This window comes from Diceros bicornis, chromosome 34, assembly GCF_020826845.1.
Source record: "Diceros bicornis minor isolate mBicDic1 chromosome 34, mDicBic1.mat.cur, whole genome shotgun sequence".
In the NCBI taxonomy this organism is placed as follows: domain Eukaryota; kingdom Metazoa; phylum Chordata; class Mammalia; order Perissodactyla; family Rhinocerotidae; genus Diceros; species Diceros bicornis.
In genome coordinates this window covers 2,296,172-2,313,506 of record NC_080773.1, presented here as the reverse complement: position 1 = coordinate 2,313,506, position 17,335 = coordinate 2,296,172, and the positions used below count along the sequence as shown (strand labels likewise).

General features: G+C 40.7%; 1 protein-coding gene across 1 annotated transcript; it reads right to left on the bottom strand.

Moving 5' to 3' along the window:
- Positions 1-573: 573 nt before the first annotated feature.
- On the bottom strand, positions 574-15,821 carry LOC131397944 (SHC SH2 domain-binding protein 1-like). The gene is made up of 4 exons (XM_058531043.1): positions 15,437-15,821; positions 12,255-12,421; positions 9,916-10,124; positions 574-1,359 (listed from the first exon to the last, which is right to left on the bottom strand). Exons 1-4 carry the CDS (start codon positions 15,819-15,821, stop codon positions 1,311-1,313), a joined length of 810 nt encoding a protein of 269 aa, XP_058387026.1. The 3' UTR covers positions 574-1,310.
- Between the last annotated feature and the right edge of the window lie 1,514 nt (positions 15,822-17,335).

The window sequence follows — 17,335 nt, the reverse complement described above, 5'->3', positions numbered from 1 at the left end:
CACAAAAATAAGCTAAATTTAAAATAAAAAACCATGCACCAATATGGCCATAACATATATAAAATAAAACTAAGCAACAAATAAAAAAATACTAAACTTTAAAAAAATTTTGCTGGAAATATTTTTTCATTCTAGAAATGAGCTTTTCTTTCCATAAACTACGTAGAATCTGGAAAGTATGGTTCTTCCTAATGGTCTTTTTTCTCTGTGTGTGTCTTTCCAACACGTATAATACCACAAAGAACCACACTTCAAGTTGCTCAAACACTCAGTAAATCCCCTGTACGCTTTAAATACCCTTAATGTTTCAAAGCAACTCATCTGAAATCAAACGGGTTGAAATCCTCTTCTCAGAGCTTCAACAAGATAATTGTTTTACTATTTTCTTAAGCGTATCATGCATGAGTTTGGTTGTGTGATCTTCCATACTCACCTTTCAACTCAATGGAGTCAGTGATGGAGAATGTGCCATGTACCACATAACGGCCAGGACAAACAATAACAATGTCGCCTTCATAGCAGGCGTTTATAGCAGACAACGGATCACTGTGGAACTAGAAAACAACAACATATTGCAAATGTACATTCCCAAAAGCAACCTAAGTATTACTCCATGTGCCTTCATGTTTCACTTTGACAAAGGAGCCAAAACTGCACACGTAAGTATCTCCTTTGCTGCTGCACTGAGCCCAGTGCAGGCTTGGTAAGACCAGCACTGACGGAAGGCAGTGCTCTCACTATCCCCACTGCACAGAAACCAGCTCTGGGAAGGTCCTGTAAGCACTGTGTAGAATTCAGGAAAACCTGGGGTGAATCAGAAGGAAAAAAGTCCACCTGGAGCAAGAAATTCTCCTTTTGCCTGAATCTCTATTTCTTCCTTACAAGGCTCCTGACAAAGCCTGTCCCTGAGCAGGGACCACAGCAGACCAGTCATCATGGTGGGGGCGAACACATGGGTGATCTTCTGACCATCTGGACGGACGCCCTTTGCTTGGATATTAGAATTCTTCTGATAATCAAATACATATCTCAAAGAAACCACACAGACCTATCAGTTCTCAGTAAGACAGCTGGTTAGAAAAGACACCAACTAGCTAAGAAGAACAAAGACACATCTAACGTGTACCCCAACAAAGGATTTTCAATGATTTAGCTTTTGTTTCAACTGTTCGATCTCTGAATACAATTTTAACCCTTCCACCAGGGAGATGATTTCCTGCTCAGAATCAGAGTTACAATTTGACAAACCGCTTCTCAGATTTAAAAATGTCCTGTAACTCTCCTCACATTCAGACAGCAAATTGCGGTAGTCAACAGTTAAGTCCCGAGGGAACTCGGTCTTCAAGAACGTCACGATGCCTGTAAGGTGGAACACAAACTGAAATCCACTGCCTTTCGGACAGTTTCCTGTCATTAAGACAGCCCATTTAGTCCTCAAAGACCCAGTAAGAAAAGTGTTTTATAGTATATAACTCAGGGACACGTTAAGTCCTTCTGAATAGCACTCTACTATAAGAGGAAGCTACAGAAAGTTTCAAGCACCACTTCGTTAAGATCACTAATTTTTCTTCTTTTGAGGAGTTGCTATTTTTTTTCTTAGATCCAAGCACTTGTGCTTTAGAAACACTGAAAGTTCATGTTGCACAATCTGTATTATTTGTATTTATATCATTATTTAATAAGAAATTATTTTCTTTCATAGTAGATTCAGAATCTTAATAAGTGGATGGCAGAGGGCAATATCTGGGGATGGGGGGGGGGAGGAAGTATCCCAAACAGTTCCATAACAATGTGTAAGATTATTGTATTTATAGGATCAAAAATTAAAAATTATTCAAATCATCTAGTCCTTCCTCACATTTAAAGCACTATGGCACAAAATTATGCTTAATATTCCCTCAGGAAGATTATTAGAGTATTCCAAAAACATAAGCCTTGGAGATTCTGAGAAAAAAAATAAAACTATAGTTACTAGAGAGTGATTAAAACAAAATAACTTTGTGTTGGACAACTTTATTTGCACTTAAAGTTTATTATTAATTTATATAACTTATCAAAGTATTTCTAGATGCAATAAAATAATTTACGAAGGTACAAGCAAGTTAATGGATGTGAAATGAATGAATTTGAAAATAAACTGCAATATTATTGACATTATCTATAGTTTTAAAATAATTGCTTTATTTCTCAGTTAAAAGAATATTGATTAGGGACTGGCCCGGTGGCATAGTGGTTAAGTTCACATGCTCTGCTTTGGAGGCCCGGGGTTCAGGGGTTCAGATCCTAGGCACAGACATACACACCATTCATCAAGCCTTGCTGTGGTGGCACCCCATATACAAAATAGAGGAAGATTGGCATGGATATTAGCTCAGGGCCAATCTTCCTCATCAAAAAAACAAAAAAGCACACTGATTAGCTATGTCTTAGACCAGAACTTCTCAACCTTGGCTGCATATTAGACTCACTGGGGAGCTTTTAAAAATACAGATGCTCAGGTCCCCATCCAGACCAATTAAATTGGTTTCTAGAAGTAGAGAGGTATTTTTTTAAAGCTCCCTGGGGATTCTAATGTGCAGCCAAGGTTGAGAACTATTGCCTTAGATGACATTTTTTTCACTTAGTCATACTCTAAATGAGATGGGCGGGGGGGGGGGGACGGGACAGAACCATATCCTAAACAAATATACATCAAATTACGGTGAATATTCAAACAGTATTTAAAATGAATAAAAAATAAATTTATTTCCGCCTTTCAAGTAAATGTGTTAGGTGAAGCTTAAAAAAGCAAGGATTTCGTCTGCTTTGGTTAATCCATACTCATTTAAAGATATTCTAGAAATCCACTTTACAAACAAGAAATTGGGGACCAAACCACTGACTGCTTGATCAGGTCTATTAAGTTATGAAAATTGAGACTCAAATTTTAAAATAAGTTTCTTAGCATTTCCAATATCCATGACAATCAGCTTATTTCTTCTCATTATAGTGATACTTCATAGTCTGGAAGCAATGAACCAACATCTATGTCTCAGACCCATAAGCTTTGAAGGAGAGTGTTTTGAATTAGAAAGGAAAAATATTTACCGCACAGCACAAAATCAAGACAATATGGTCTGATTCCCTTTGAATCTTGCCTGTTGATAGCTTTACTCCTATCTTAGCCCAGGGACCTGTTTTAAAGAATCTGCCTACATTTAATATATTCTAGTTTCTCCATCAAGTACCAAAGTTTCTTCTCAATAACTAAAAACAGTTTCTCCCTTATGCCTTCCCATCTGCCAGTGATGTACAAGGTATCTATGTAAATCATTTCTTGCTCTTCGAACATGTAAGGCTGTCAAATTGCAACAGTTTTTTCCAAATGAAGATCAAATTTGCCAGATACACTATATTCACCTACCATTACATTTCACTTCAATCAAAACCAATCATTGCTCTCTAAGAGCACGTGTATCAAAACTAGAAAAAAAGCAAACTTATTGAAATTTTGGCTTTTTATTGAATACACTATGGGAAAATAGGAAATGCACAATGGAAAAATTGGACAGCCTAAATAGAAATCACAACCAATTATGAAGAGCTAAAATCAGACATACATAATTCTAAACCAGGTAGACCATTAACCAGACTTTTCACATGTTTTTTACTTATTATTTACTACTTAAACCAAGAGAAACTTATGAAGTCAAACTGGATTCAAAAAAAATGTAAAGGGTTACTGCCTTATCTTATGTAACCAAATCATCTTTCACACAGGGAAAAAATTACCTTCTACAATCTTTTTTTTTTTTTTGGAGTACAAATTCTAATTTTATTCTTATTGCTGCACTGCCTGTTAAATAAATACAAGAAATATTACCTGGGCTTAGAGCACCATCTAGTGGAAGGCTAAATGCCACGTTTAGCAAAGTCAGTGCATAACAACTATTTGAGTTGCGTGGTTGATTTGTGGTATTTTTGTATAGAAGGGTTTTTCCCTACCAAAATATGATAAATTAGAAGAAGAATGTGTTTAGGTATTTTGGAAATTTTTATTCACCACCAATAAAGTGTTTAGTATTTTCTCTATTTGTCAAATAAGATTTAAGGACAAGAACTTGACAAAACATCCTGAAATAAATCTGTTCACTTAGCCTAGTCTGTTTTCTGTTGGAACTTACAGTAAAGCCATATATCTTTAAAAGTACTCTTTAAAAAAATTACAACAAAAAAGTCTTCTACAATTCAATTTAATTTCACTGTTTTTCAAACAACTGACTTTGAATTTAACAAAGGTTTTTTTTTTTTATAACACAGCTCAATTGAGTTTTATTCAGATTTACAAAACTTGGATGTTTTTGAACTCTCTGCTTTTAGACTCAGTTTATAAACACTAAAAGTCGGTTTCTCTGCACTTGCACAAATTCCATTTAGTAACTTGTAGTTATAAGTATAAGCTATAAGTTATAAGTAACTAAGTAGTAACAAGAATCTACAAGAATTAAGACATGGCTTCATATTCACTGCTCCTTCCTTTTCACAGCAGAAAGTCTTGACAGAGTTACAGTCACAGACTGTACTTCCCGGCTTTCCAGTAACGTTTCTGTCCCTACAGCACTGTCCCTAAGCACTGAAATTGTCCTCCATGTTCTTGTCTCCAGTTGTCACTTCTCTGACTCATCTTGCTTGACCTCTGGGTCACATTCTCATTACTTGATCATTCCCATCTTCTTCACACACTCTCCCCCCAGCTTCTGGGACACCACCCTTCTGATGCTGTGTCACTGGCTTTCTTTCTTGTCATCTTGGCTGGCTTTTCCTCTGATGCTCAAACTTTAGAATGCTTGGAGTTACCCAGGGATCAGTCCTCGGCTGTCTTCCAATCAGCATTGGAAGAACTTTAGAATCACCTGGGAAATTTCTTTATAGTAGTCCAACTAATACATGAAGAAAGAATGATAGGATCAGAATATCAGTATTCTGTAACCAGTAATGAAATAAAAGTTCTAGGCAGTGATCATCAATGGCTGCTACAACTATTGGCGAAAAACTGATGGGGAACTTTGCAGTAGATGGATCTGGCTGACAGCACCACTAATCACCGAATGAATCCACTGATCATTCGTAACCTCATCATCGAGAGATGACCCGGTGTCATGTGCTTCCTGATGGTAGAATACTTCCACGTGAAGTATTCTTGCCGAAAATCTTTCCCAAAGCTACTCAAGTCTCTAGATCTTATTATCAATTTACTAGAAATAATGGAAACAGAAGAACACGTTGAATGACCCTATGGTGATGCAATCAATAAAATTCAAGAGTGTGGGAAACTATTAAATAAATTGCAAGAAGAAAAAGAGGGAGGGATAATCTATAGAATAAAAGTGATTTAATTAAATGCAGTGGCTGACCCGTGTTTGGATCCTGACTTGAACAAGCCAACTGTAAAGCAACGAGAGCAACAACAACAACAGAGACAATTAGGGAAAACTGAACACTGGATATTTGGGTATTAAGAAAACTTTTTTTGGTATAAAGATTTATTTTAGAGGAACATACTACAAATTTATGAATGAAATGAGATGTCTGAGATTTGCTTTAAAATAATCCACGTCAGGACGGTGGGGAGAGGGGAGCAGAGAAGCAGGTGGGTGGAACAGAGATGAAATAAGCTTGCCCTTGAGGCGACAACTGCTGAAGCTACGTAATGGATCCATGGTATTCAGGATACTATTTACTCTTGTATATGTTTTAAATTTTCCTTAATAAAAAACTTGTTAAATCACTTGGAGTGCTTTAAAAAAATGGATTATGAGCACCCCCCTCCCCTCAGCCCTCGAGAGAATCTGATTTATTGGCCTGGATAGGGTTGGGAATCCACTTTTAAAAGCCTCCCAGGGAACTCTAACGTGCAGCCAGGGTTGAGAACTACTGCTTTATACTATGTCCCTAGATGATCCCATCTCTTGTTTTGATGCATCAATATCCTGGCAGCTCCAAGATTTATCTCTAGCCCTGGCCCTCCCAGGAGCTCTGGGCTTGTATATTTGTCCTTATTCAGACATCATCCACTTGGAGGTCACACAGGCATCTCAATTTGAACGTGGCAAGAACAGAACTCTTTATTGTCAACCCCAAACCTGCTTCTCTCCCAGTTTTTTCTGTCTCAACAAAGGGCACCACCATCCACCCGGTTACAGAGGGTCAATAAATAGTTCTTCTGATAAAAAGAAAGTCCTACCAGAGCCAATGTTGTGGAGAAACTTCTTTAGCCCATCCGAAGAAGGTCCGTGTGACTCCTGACTATCAAGGATGTGTAGCAGATCCACAGCATTCTCCACCATAGTTGGTAGAATTGTTTTGATTTATTCTTTAGCTCTCACTCCTCCAAAACCCTAACATTTTGAGCCAGTGATTGAATTTGAATGATACTAGTTTCCTTTTCAGGTTTTTTTACCACAACATTTGGAGGAGTTAGGATGAAGAAGAGGAAGATGAGTAAAATTATTTTGTCAGATGTGTTGAACCTCAGTTGAGATTGTAAGCATTTATTGGTGACTTTGTACATGCCGGAAAATAGCTACCCGTGGTTTAATTTTACTTGCATGTATATATATACATGAGGGGCTCACAGAAACAGATTGATGTACAAATGGTATAACCCATTGATAAATTACTAAATGGAATTTATACAAGTGCAGGAAAACCTGAAGTGTTTATAAACTGAGTCTAAAAGCAGAGTGGAAAAACATCCAAGTTTTGTAAATCTGAATAAAACTCAATTAAGCTAATGTGTTAAAAAAAAAGAAAAAAACCTTTTGTTAAATTCAAAGACAATTGTTTGAAAAACAGTGAAATTAAATTGAATTGTAGAAGACTTTTTTGTTGTAATTTTTTTAATGAGTACTTTTAAAGCTATATGGCTTTACTGTAAGTTCCGACAGAAAACACACTAGGCTAAACGAACAGATTCATCTCAGAATGTTTTGTCAAGTTCTTGTCCTTAAATCTTATTTGACAAATAGAGAAAATACTAAACATTTAATATTGGTGGTGAATAAAAATTTCCAAAATACCTAAACACATTCTTCTTCTAACTTATCGTATGGGTAGGGAAAAACCCTTCTATACAAAAATATCACAAATCAACCACGCAACTCAAATAGTTGTTATGCACTGTCTTTGCTAAACATGGCAGTTAGCCTTCCACTAGATGGTGCTCTAAGCCCAGGTAATTTTTCTTGTATTTATTTAACAGGCAGTGCAGCAATAAGAATAAAATTAGAATTTGTACTCCAAAAAAAAAAAAAAAGATTGTAGAAGGTAATTTTTTCCCTGTGTGAAAGATGATTTGGTTACATAAGATAAGGCAGTAACCCTTTAGATTTTTGGAATCCAGTTTGACCTTGTAAGTTTCTCTTGGTTTAAATAATAATTAATAAGTAAAAAACTACGTGAAAAGTTTGGTTAATGGTCTACCTGTTTTAGAATTACGTATGTCTGATTTAAACTCTTCACTCTCTAGAGTCCATCTTCTTAAAAAAATGAACCTGAGCATGCCTTTACTCAATTAAAAAAAAAACTGCTGGCTCCTGTTGCCCTCAGAATAAAGTCCAAATTCCTGAGCCTGGTGATGTGACATGGATTCACAATCTGGCTCTGGAACACCTCTCTTGCCTCGCAGCCCCTGCACGCAAACTCCTAATTTCACAAGCTCTTTAAAAATCTCCATGTGACATGCTGGTCAGGCTGCCAGAAGTACCTTCCACCTTCTCCACCTGGGAAGCTTATCATTACATTTCAAGACTCAGCTCAAATATCATCCTCACCAGTACCATATTGGGCATTCACATATCATTCACATCTGCACCTCCTCCAGTGTTAATTCTCTCAAGGCACAAACTTGGGAGGCAACTTTGACTTCTCCCATATCTGCTCACATCTCTTCATCCCCACTTCCTATCCACTCCACCAACAAGTCCTAGCCATCCTACTTTCTCAATAAGCCTCCATCTGTCCTCTCCATATCCCCACTCTAGTCTACTCTCTTGCCTCATAACTGGTCTCCCTATTCCATCTCCCTCCATTTGTTTTCCACATAGCAGCTAGAACGAACCTTTTAAAACGAAAAGCTGATCATATTCACCCTATACTGAAAACCCTTCAATGGTTTCCCACTGCTCTTAAAGACAAAAATGATTAATTGGCTGACATAGCTCTGCATCTTCTGACCCCTAACAAGCTCTCTAAGCGGTTACCTAAGTCTCTCCCATTACTGTCTGTGTTCCAGCCATGTTGGCCTTTCAGCTCCTTCAACTCACCGGGCTCCTGCACCTGTTCCTTCCCCTACCCCTGCCACAACCCCTTTCACCTAGCCAACCGTTCAGACCCAAGTTCAAATGTCATTTCCTCAGGAAATAAGCACGTAACAGCAACCTGACCCAGTCTCAGAACACTCTGCAATTCTTCACAGCACTCCCTGCAGTTTCCAATCACGTATATATCTCTGTGTGATTATTTCATCAAGGGTCATCTCCCACCTGTAGACTGACAGCTCCCTGGTGATGGTGACTGAGTCTGTTTCATGCACCAGTCAAATCTCACCCTCAACTCAGGACCCAGCACTCGAATATTTATTCAATAAATGAACAAATGGAAACTCTTATAATTTGACATTTTCTGAGCACAGACCAGAATCTGAGCCCTCAAAGTGAGGAATAAATTTAGCCAGCCTCTCCTTCAAATGATACCATTACTAATTCTAGACACTCGTCTTTCTACCAACTTCTATACTCATAAAGATTAGCTCCCTGATTCCTAATTTCCTAAACTAATCAATTATCTCATTATCTTCAATGCTTCAATTGATGGATTATTTTAAGTGAGAGAAACATAAGGGAGTTATTTCAGCCTGGACAGAAGCCAGTTCTTTATATTTATATTGCTTGGCCTAATATTGAACATCTAGGGTTAAATGTTCTTACAATTAGAAATTTTCCATGAGATGTCTTGGAAGCAGGAGCCAAGACACTTGGCTTCTTTGTAGAGTATTCAAATTAAGCTCAACAAAACCAGGTTAACTCACTAACAGTATAAAAATTGGAAAGTATTTTTTAAACTATAAAACACCATGGAACATTATTAACATGATCATTATATTATCCAGTCTTCCAGTTCCTGGAGGAATATAAGTCCATTTTTAAATAGCTAAAAGTAAGCCTTTCTTGGTGAATATACTTATGTACAGAAGATCCAAAAGAACTATCTGTATCAGCAACTATCTGACAAAAGATTTATCTGAAAAGCTGAAAAAAGCATACCTATTAATTCAGGTATGGGCTTTCCTTCTCACTGAAGGGACAGGGTGCACTTATGCAAGTAGAAATCAACTACGTCAAAAAAGGGTGAAAGGCAGGAGCACATCCCCCTAAGGATCCTGGAAGTGGCTGAGAAAATGCCTTCTTTGGCCAGACACATCCTTGAAAAAATGTGTGCGGGTCTGATCAGTGCACAGGTCATGGTATACCACCTTCTTCACTTCCTTCCCTTTCCTCTCTTTTCAAGTACATCAACAATAAGCTTTAGCATCCAGAACTTTTAACAATTTCTAAATATATGCAAATGAAACGAAGAATCCTCTATCTTTTGTTAACATTTGGGGACAATGAATAGAAGAAAAGCTCTACAGGAATTCTCTGCACTAGTTTTTTCAACTTTTCTGTAAGTCTGAAATTATCTCCAAAGGAAAAATTAAAACATTTTTAAATATTTTTTTAATTTTAAAAAGATTTCCCTGTCTTTGAATATTTTAAAATATTGTAATGACTAAGTTTACAGTTTGAATTTCAAATCTGAGTATAATACAGGCCAGAATTCCTGCATTTCATTCAAAGTTTCTGGCCATAAGGTTATTTTTATCAACTCTCTTCCTACCTGACAAGCTCAATTGCAAGCACTGTCTGGTCAAATACTCCAGAGTCATCAAAAACCAACCACAGCTCCTGCAGGGGCAACTGATGTTCCTCTAGACCGAGGAGCTCTTTCAGATGCTCCAAGGTCCAAATGCTCACTTGAGATTCACAGAGGTACGGGGCAGCGACGCTCACCACTGCCTTGAAGGCTGCAAAGCCCACATCTGTGACCTGAGATTTAAAATAGTGTGACTTAACACATGGAAATAAAAATTAACACACATATATAAAACACAACTTAGGGGCCGGCCCCGTGGCTTAGCGGTTAAGTGCGCGCGCTCCGCTGCTGGTGGCCCGGGGTTCGGATCCCGGGCGTGCACCGACGCACCACTTGTCCAGCCATGCTGAGGCCGCGTCCCACATATGGCAACTAGAGGGATGTGCAGCTATGACATGCAACAATCTACTGGGGCTTTGGGAGGAAAAAAATAAATAAATAAAATCTTTAAAACACAACTTACAGCCTGACTTTTTTTAAGCATGAAATGGGAGTGGGGAGGCTCCTTCTTATCCACATTGAACTTACATTGTAATCGGGAAACGAACAAACAAGATGGTGAGGCATATGTGACAGAGAATAACTAGCAGGGTTAGTGGTCTGGTTTTGCTGGGATGGTCAGGGGTTGTCACTTGTGAGCTGCGATGGAAAGGATGAAGAGCAAGACAGCACAAAAGGCCTGTGGCAGAGACAAGCGTGGCAGCCGGAGGAGCAGAAAGGCAGAGTTCCTTGCCGGAACCAAAGGAAAGAAAGAGGGGTGGGACGGCAGGAGAAGAGGTGAGAGCTGGGGGCAAGGACACCAGGCCATTAAGGGTGTCAGAAGGCGCTCGGATTTTATGTGTTCTCCAGCACAATGAGAAGCCATACAGCCAACACCAGGCCTCTGGTAAATGCGATGCATCAGAGGTTTTGAGCAGATGAAATGGCACACTTCTCTTTAAAACAACTTTGACTACTTTTAAAGAACTGACGGGGGCAGGGTCAGTGGGACATGGGGACAACACGAGGACATTATCATAACCAAATTAATAGCCTGAACTGCAACCAAAGATATTTGCATAATCCAAAATTTAAACCTCAGAAGGAGCAGCTGCAGCGCCCAGCCTCATCCATAGTCCCTACAGTGGGGACGGCATTGTCTGAAGGAGCTGCAGCAACAACTCGTATTCACACTCCCTGCTGTAACATGTTAGTTTAACAGGATTCTTGTGGTCCAGTTAACAAACACTGAGGAAAAATTCAGAGCTGTCATTAGAGCGCAAATTTAATGTAAAAAGCCCAGTGAGGTAAAAAATAAGATTGTTTTTACTTTCTGCAATGGAACACATTATCAAGAGATTAACCACATATCTACAAATTTGTTTAGGCAGAAACAGGCTAGTTTTAAAATGCCTATTTGGTTTGAGCTGCTTAATGGGCTACAACTAGAAGATAAAAAATTAACTGAAACTCCGTTGACTTCATAATTAGCCTTCTTTATTTTTTAAATGGTCTCAAACACTTCCTCCCCGTCATAGGTTTACAACCCATTTCCCCTCATCAAATGACACGGAAACTTAAACCGCCTCAATTCTCTGGTAGCTCGTCCTTAGCTGCCTTTAAAATTTGCGGAACACTTCACACACCATGGCAATTAGATGTGAAAATCATGCTATCTTCAAGCAGCTCATAAACTTTAATTAAAAATATGCACTTTGGGGGGCCAGCCGTGTGGTGTAGCAGTTAAGTGCGCGCGCTCCGCTGCTGGCGACCCGGGTTCGGATCCCGGGCGTGCACCAACACACCACTTATCAGGCCATGCTGTGGTGGCATCCCATATAAAGCGGAGGAACATGGGCACAGATGTTAGCCCAGGGCCAGTCTTCCTCAGCAAAAAGAGGAGGATTGGCATGGATGTTAGCTCAGGGCCGATCTTCCTCACAAAAACAAAAACAAAAACAAAAACAAAACCGCACTTTGGCTATAACAGTCTGAAGGAAAGTGCTTTTAGCTAGAGACAAATGTCTTAACAACAGAATTAAATTTACCTCAACCAGCACCTCGAACACACTATCTGCCAGACTGCCCACCACCCAGATGGTTCAAGGACCTTCTCCAAGAACTCCGCCGTGAATTCTCTCACCTCAGAGGCCTTGCAGTCAGCTACAAACAAATTAAACACAGTAAGAATGGAGACTGCATAAAGCAGAGAGAAGTTAATAAAGCCACTTGCTCAGAACCAACAACTGGCAGTCTAAAGGACTGAGATAGACAAACTACTTGTTAACTAAAGATAAAAGAAGCAAAAAAGAGAACTGACTCACGTAAATGTAACCTTGATAGGCTCTGAATGGCTCATAGAACAAAAGATGGCTTGTTTGGAACATTTCTGGGAAATGAGTTGCTCCTTCTGGCACAAAACTTTGTAAACCGGCACGTGGCTTATCACGATTTCTACAATCACTGCATGAATCTTCATCTTGGAAGAAACCTAAGAGAACAACAAAAATAAGCAGGCTCAACTATTCCAGACACTTCCAGAGCATACAGAATGCTACTCTTGTCATATCCTTGCTTAGAAACTCCAAGCAAAACATAAACAAGGATTTGGGTATGATGCTTTATTTACCTCTATCGTTGGCAGAAGAAACCAGTCTCCCAAACTTAAAAATATCTCAAAACCCAAGTTTTACTTCAAAATAATAAGAACTTAAAATCTGGGCCGGCCCATGGCTTAGCGGTTAAGTGCGCGCGCTCCGCTACTGGCGGCCCGGGTTCGGATCCCAGGCCCGCACCGACCCACCGCTTCTCCGGCCATGCTGAGGCCACGTCCCACATGCAGCAACTAGAGGGATGTGCAGCTATGACATACAACTATCTACTGGGGCTTTGGGGGAAAAAAAGGAGGAGGATTGGCAATAGATGTTAGCTCAGAGCCGGTCTTCCTCAGCAAAAAGAGGAGGATTCACATGGATGTTAGCTCAGGGCTGATCTTCCTCAAAAAAAAAAAAAAAAAATCTTTCACAGGTTAGGTTTTTGTTATTGTTCTGTGACGTTTTTCAGGGAGGCAGAGTAAGAGGGTTGCTTTTTGTTTCAGTGGAAATCACAAGTTCTCCTTCAAAGGATACAGCTATGATTCTTACTATGGCTAGCAACTGATCACAGTCAAATATCTTACAGCCATTTTTTTTCCCAAAACAATTCCACAAAGCTGCATTAAAGTAAAGAGCTGGTTTCCTATACTCCCTCTCAAACGAGTTGAAACCTCCCTTTATTTTCTACAATATCAGTCTGTCAATTGCCCCTCAATAAACAGGGATGAGAGATTCTTAATAATGCATAAGGTTTACTTCACTAAGGCTACTGGGTTCCTCCTCACTAATTTCAGTGACCTTATCTAAGGAAAAGATTAGAAAATACTAATTACATTCGGTTTGGGCTGTACGTAATTACGTTTCATAACACCTGATTCGGCCAGTGGCATATCTAATTCTGTGTAGTAAGATGTTTTTAATTCACAAAACTACTAAATAAACAATGCTGAAGGCAGCATTTAGACTGGCAAAGTAATTTCCAGAGGTGGTTTCAGGGAGGGTATCTGAGACTGTCATTAGCAGCAGTCTTTCTCTCCCCCAATCCCTTACATTTTCTCCTTCCTTCAACTTCCTTGCCCCAGTTCAGCCACCAGAACTACTTGACCCAACAGATGATCAAAGTGTGCTCAATGGGCTACTGTTCACAAACACCAGCGCACATGAGCCTCAGAGGACATCAATACCTTACTAGCTGTGTGACGATCTCTCTGTGCCTCAGTTTCCTAGCCTATAAAGGGAAAGTAAAATAGCATGCCTACTCCAATTAAATTGAGAGAATTAAATAAACTATTTGTTAATCACTTACAACAGTACCCATCACATAATATATATAAATGTTTGTTAAAGAAATAATACCTTCACCTCATGCCCATTAGGACAGCTACTATCAGAAAAACAAGAAAATAAGTGTTGGCAAGGATGTGGAGAAATAGGAACCCTTGTGCACCATTAACGGGCAAGTAAAATGGTACAGCTGCTGTGGAAAACAGTATAGTGGTTCCTCAAAAACTTAAAAGTAGAATTACCACATGACCCAGCAATTCCACTTCTGGGTACATACCCCCAAAAATTGAAAGTGGGGTCTCCAAGAGGTATTTGTGCACCCATGTTTATAGCAGCATTGTTCACAATAACTAAAATATGAAGCCACACAAGTGTCCATTGACAGATGAATGGATAAGCAAAATGTGGTATATACGTACAATGGAATATTATTCAGCCTTAAAAAGGAAGGAAATTTCACAATATGCTACAGCATGGATGAACCTTGAGGACATGATGCTAAGTGAAATAAGCCAGTCACAGAAAGGCAAATATTGTATGATTCCACTGATATGAGGTACTTATAGTAGTCAAAAATCACAGACAGAAAGTATAATGGTCGTTGCCAGGGGCTGGGGGGAGGGGAGCGTGGTGAGTTATTGTTCAACAGGTGCAGAGTTTCAGTTTACAAGATGAAAAGTCATGGGGATGGATGGTGGTGATGGCTGTAGAACAATGTGAACGTATTTAATAGCACTGAACTGTACACTTAAAAATGATTAAGGTGGTAAATTGTATTTTAACACAATAAAAAAAGAAGAAAAGATAGAATGCCTTACTTCAGCCCCATTCTTTACAGTCACTTTGGAAGTACTCCTTTTCACACGTTATTTCACTTCATCTTCACCACTCCTAGGACCATTGGCTCTGTCTTCCAGATGAGAAAACTGAAGCCAAGTGACTTGCCAGTTCACAAGAAGTGTTAGTAGTGGAATTAAGTCGCATCTATGTTTTCTCACTTCACTTCACTTTCTCACTTCAGTTGCACCACACAATGCAACTGAAAATGTTAAACTAAAAACCTGAACCAGCTGAAAATATCAGGAAAAATAAATAATAGAATCTCTACAAGAGGCAGAAAGGACTGAGAACTCGACCTGGGTTCTATTTTTAGACTCTGTCCCAAATTGGCTCCCCTTACTTTGGGTACGTCACCTGCCCTCAGTGCTCAGTGCAGCTATCTAGGCCAAGGGTTCAGGCTGCTTCTTTCGGGAAAGCAGAGTGTGGTTCACGACCTCCTCTGAGATGCGGATAGAAAAGGTGAGCCCTCCCGCACAGAGACAGACGCCCCGAGCCTCCGGAAGCCCACCCAGACATCCGGGCTGGGAACTCCCGGCCGGTCAACTCCCCCCGGTCTCGGGAAGCTGAAGCCAGACTGGGCGGGGAGAACGGGCAGTTGCCCAGGGTACCGCCCGACTTTGACGTCCCGAGAGTGCGTCGGGGCCTCGCACGGCCACCACCGCCACCCCGCCCGCGGGTCCGGAAGGCCTAAGACCCGGGCGCCCTCGGAGGGTCCTGACGCCCCAGGCCGCCGCGGACACAGTCCTCCGCTGGGATGCGGCTCCTCGGCCGGCAGGGCGGGTGCTCACCTTTCCCGAGGGGCGCCGGCTCCTCCTCAGCCGCCCAGCCAGTGCGCTCCGGCCCCGGGACCGGCGCCACCGCCTCCGACCCCAGCCAGCCACCCGCCAGCGCAGCGTCAGCCATTTCAAATTTCCGCGGGCGGCTGCCTAGCCTCGACGTGATGACGCCGGCGCTTGTGATTGGAGAGTGGGCGAGGCTCTGGGGCCAATGAAAGGGAGGCTTGCGCTGCCTGTATCCGCACGGGCCCCGCCCCCTGCAGCCTCTGTGGACCAGGTGACCTCGCCTGCGCGTCGTCTGCTGGCGGCAGACGGCTGTGCTGGTCTCGGCTCTTGGTCTTTTGTTGGGGGGGGGCGGGGAGGGGGGGAGGGGCTTGACCAAGTTGAATTCGGACATAATTTGAGGTGATTTCCAAAAGACTAACGAGCCATGCCTGGCAATGGGGCTGTTACCCTAAAAATAAAGAGCCAAAATGAGAGGCAGTTGGGTTTATCTTGGGATCAAAGAATTGCAATTCCTGGAGCAGAGGTTCAGGTGGAAACCCAAATAGTGTCCTGATTACAGGAGAGGGGTTTAGGGTTTTTGGGAGGGAAAGGGTGCATGAGGTGAGCTGTATTAAAGAAGAGTCCATTGGTGCTGGGTTAGGTAAGGCTAGGTTTGTACTTCATAGGTTGGCCTGAGGTTCGATCATCAGGCAAAAGGCCAGACTTGTAGTCCATTGATTGCTTAGTAATTGGTCACCAGCAAAGTCCAGTCTCATCAGTCCTTACAAACAAGGTACGCTTGTCTGTACTGACTTCTTTGGAATGTTAGTGGTTTGGTCCAGTTTGGAAAACAAAGAAAACGACGTGCAAGGCAATTCCTCTAAAAGGGCTGCTCCGGCTCTATTTTAAAATGGCTCCACTCATGTCATCTTTTGCAGGGTATAGCAGAAAAGGTACCGGATTGAGAATCAAAAAACAGTTAGACTTGTTTCTGCCATTACTAGTGGTATTACCTTGGGCAAGTCACTTCACTTATTAGAAGATACTCTTCAATTGTAATGGTATGTTGGCCTAGGTGGCTCCGAATATTTCACCACAAAAAAACGGCCTCTTTTTCTCTCTCTCTCTCTCTCATTTACTATGTACACAAATACACACGCACTGTATTTTCAAAGAATGTCAAATTAAATTTACTAAGTAAAAGTGTTTTACCCATATTTATTAATCAAAGGCAACTATAACTTCCAGTAATAACGGCTAACATTTATTGAGTACTGTGTGCAAGATACCTTCTTGCATGCTTTACCTGCATTATCTTATTCAATATTCAAAAAATATCCTGTGAGACAGCAAATATTACTATTCCCATTTTACAGATGAGGAAATGGAGTTATCAAGAAGTTAAGTAACTTGCCCAATTGAAGCTAGCACAGCCGGGATTTCAAACCAGCCAAACTCCAGAAGCCACCCTTTAATGCTTCTGCCAGGCCCTGACTAGTCAGGGCTGGGCTGGGTCAGCAATAGCAGACGTTACCAGAATACCAGGTGAGATGAGTCCCACAGAAGGCCAAGAACCTGGTCGTGACAGGCTGTGCTGTCTTATCCCAGGGAAAACATTTCCACTTACTGTCTTGAAGGAAGACCTTGGGCTAAAGTCTCTCAGATCCCTTACGGCTGAAATGCAGTGGAGGCAGGAGAGGCAACTTTGGAATCTTGCACTTAATTCAGCTAGCTTTTCCAGGAAACAAGATTTGTTTGACTCTTGTGTATGGAGTCTGACCTTACATTTATTCGTTTGATGAACAAATATTTATTGAGCACCATGAGGTGAAAACACACAAAATGTTAAAATGAAGACTAACATCAGGCCTTGAGGACTAAGCTAGCTTTCTCTTAATTGTCCTTTTAACTCTACTACCCACAAAT

Coding starts and splice junctions, on each gene's coding strand:
- LOC131397944 (XM_058531043.1), bottom strand. CDS start 15,821: ATGTCCGAATTCAACTTGGTCAAGCCCCTCCCCCCCTCCCCGCCCCCC. Junction 10,125..12,254: donor CCTATCAAGGTTACATTTAC/GTGAGTCAGTTC, acceptor TTTAAATCTCAG/GTCACAGATGTGGGCTTTGC. Junction 1,360..9,915: donor CTTGCAATTGAGCTTGTCAG/GTAGGAAGAGAG, acceptor TCCACCTTACAG/GCATCGTGACGTTCTTGAAG.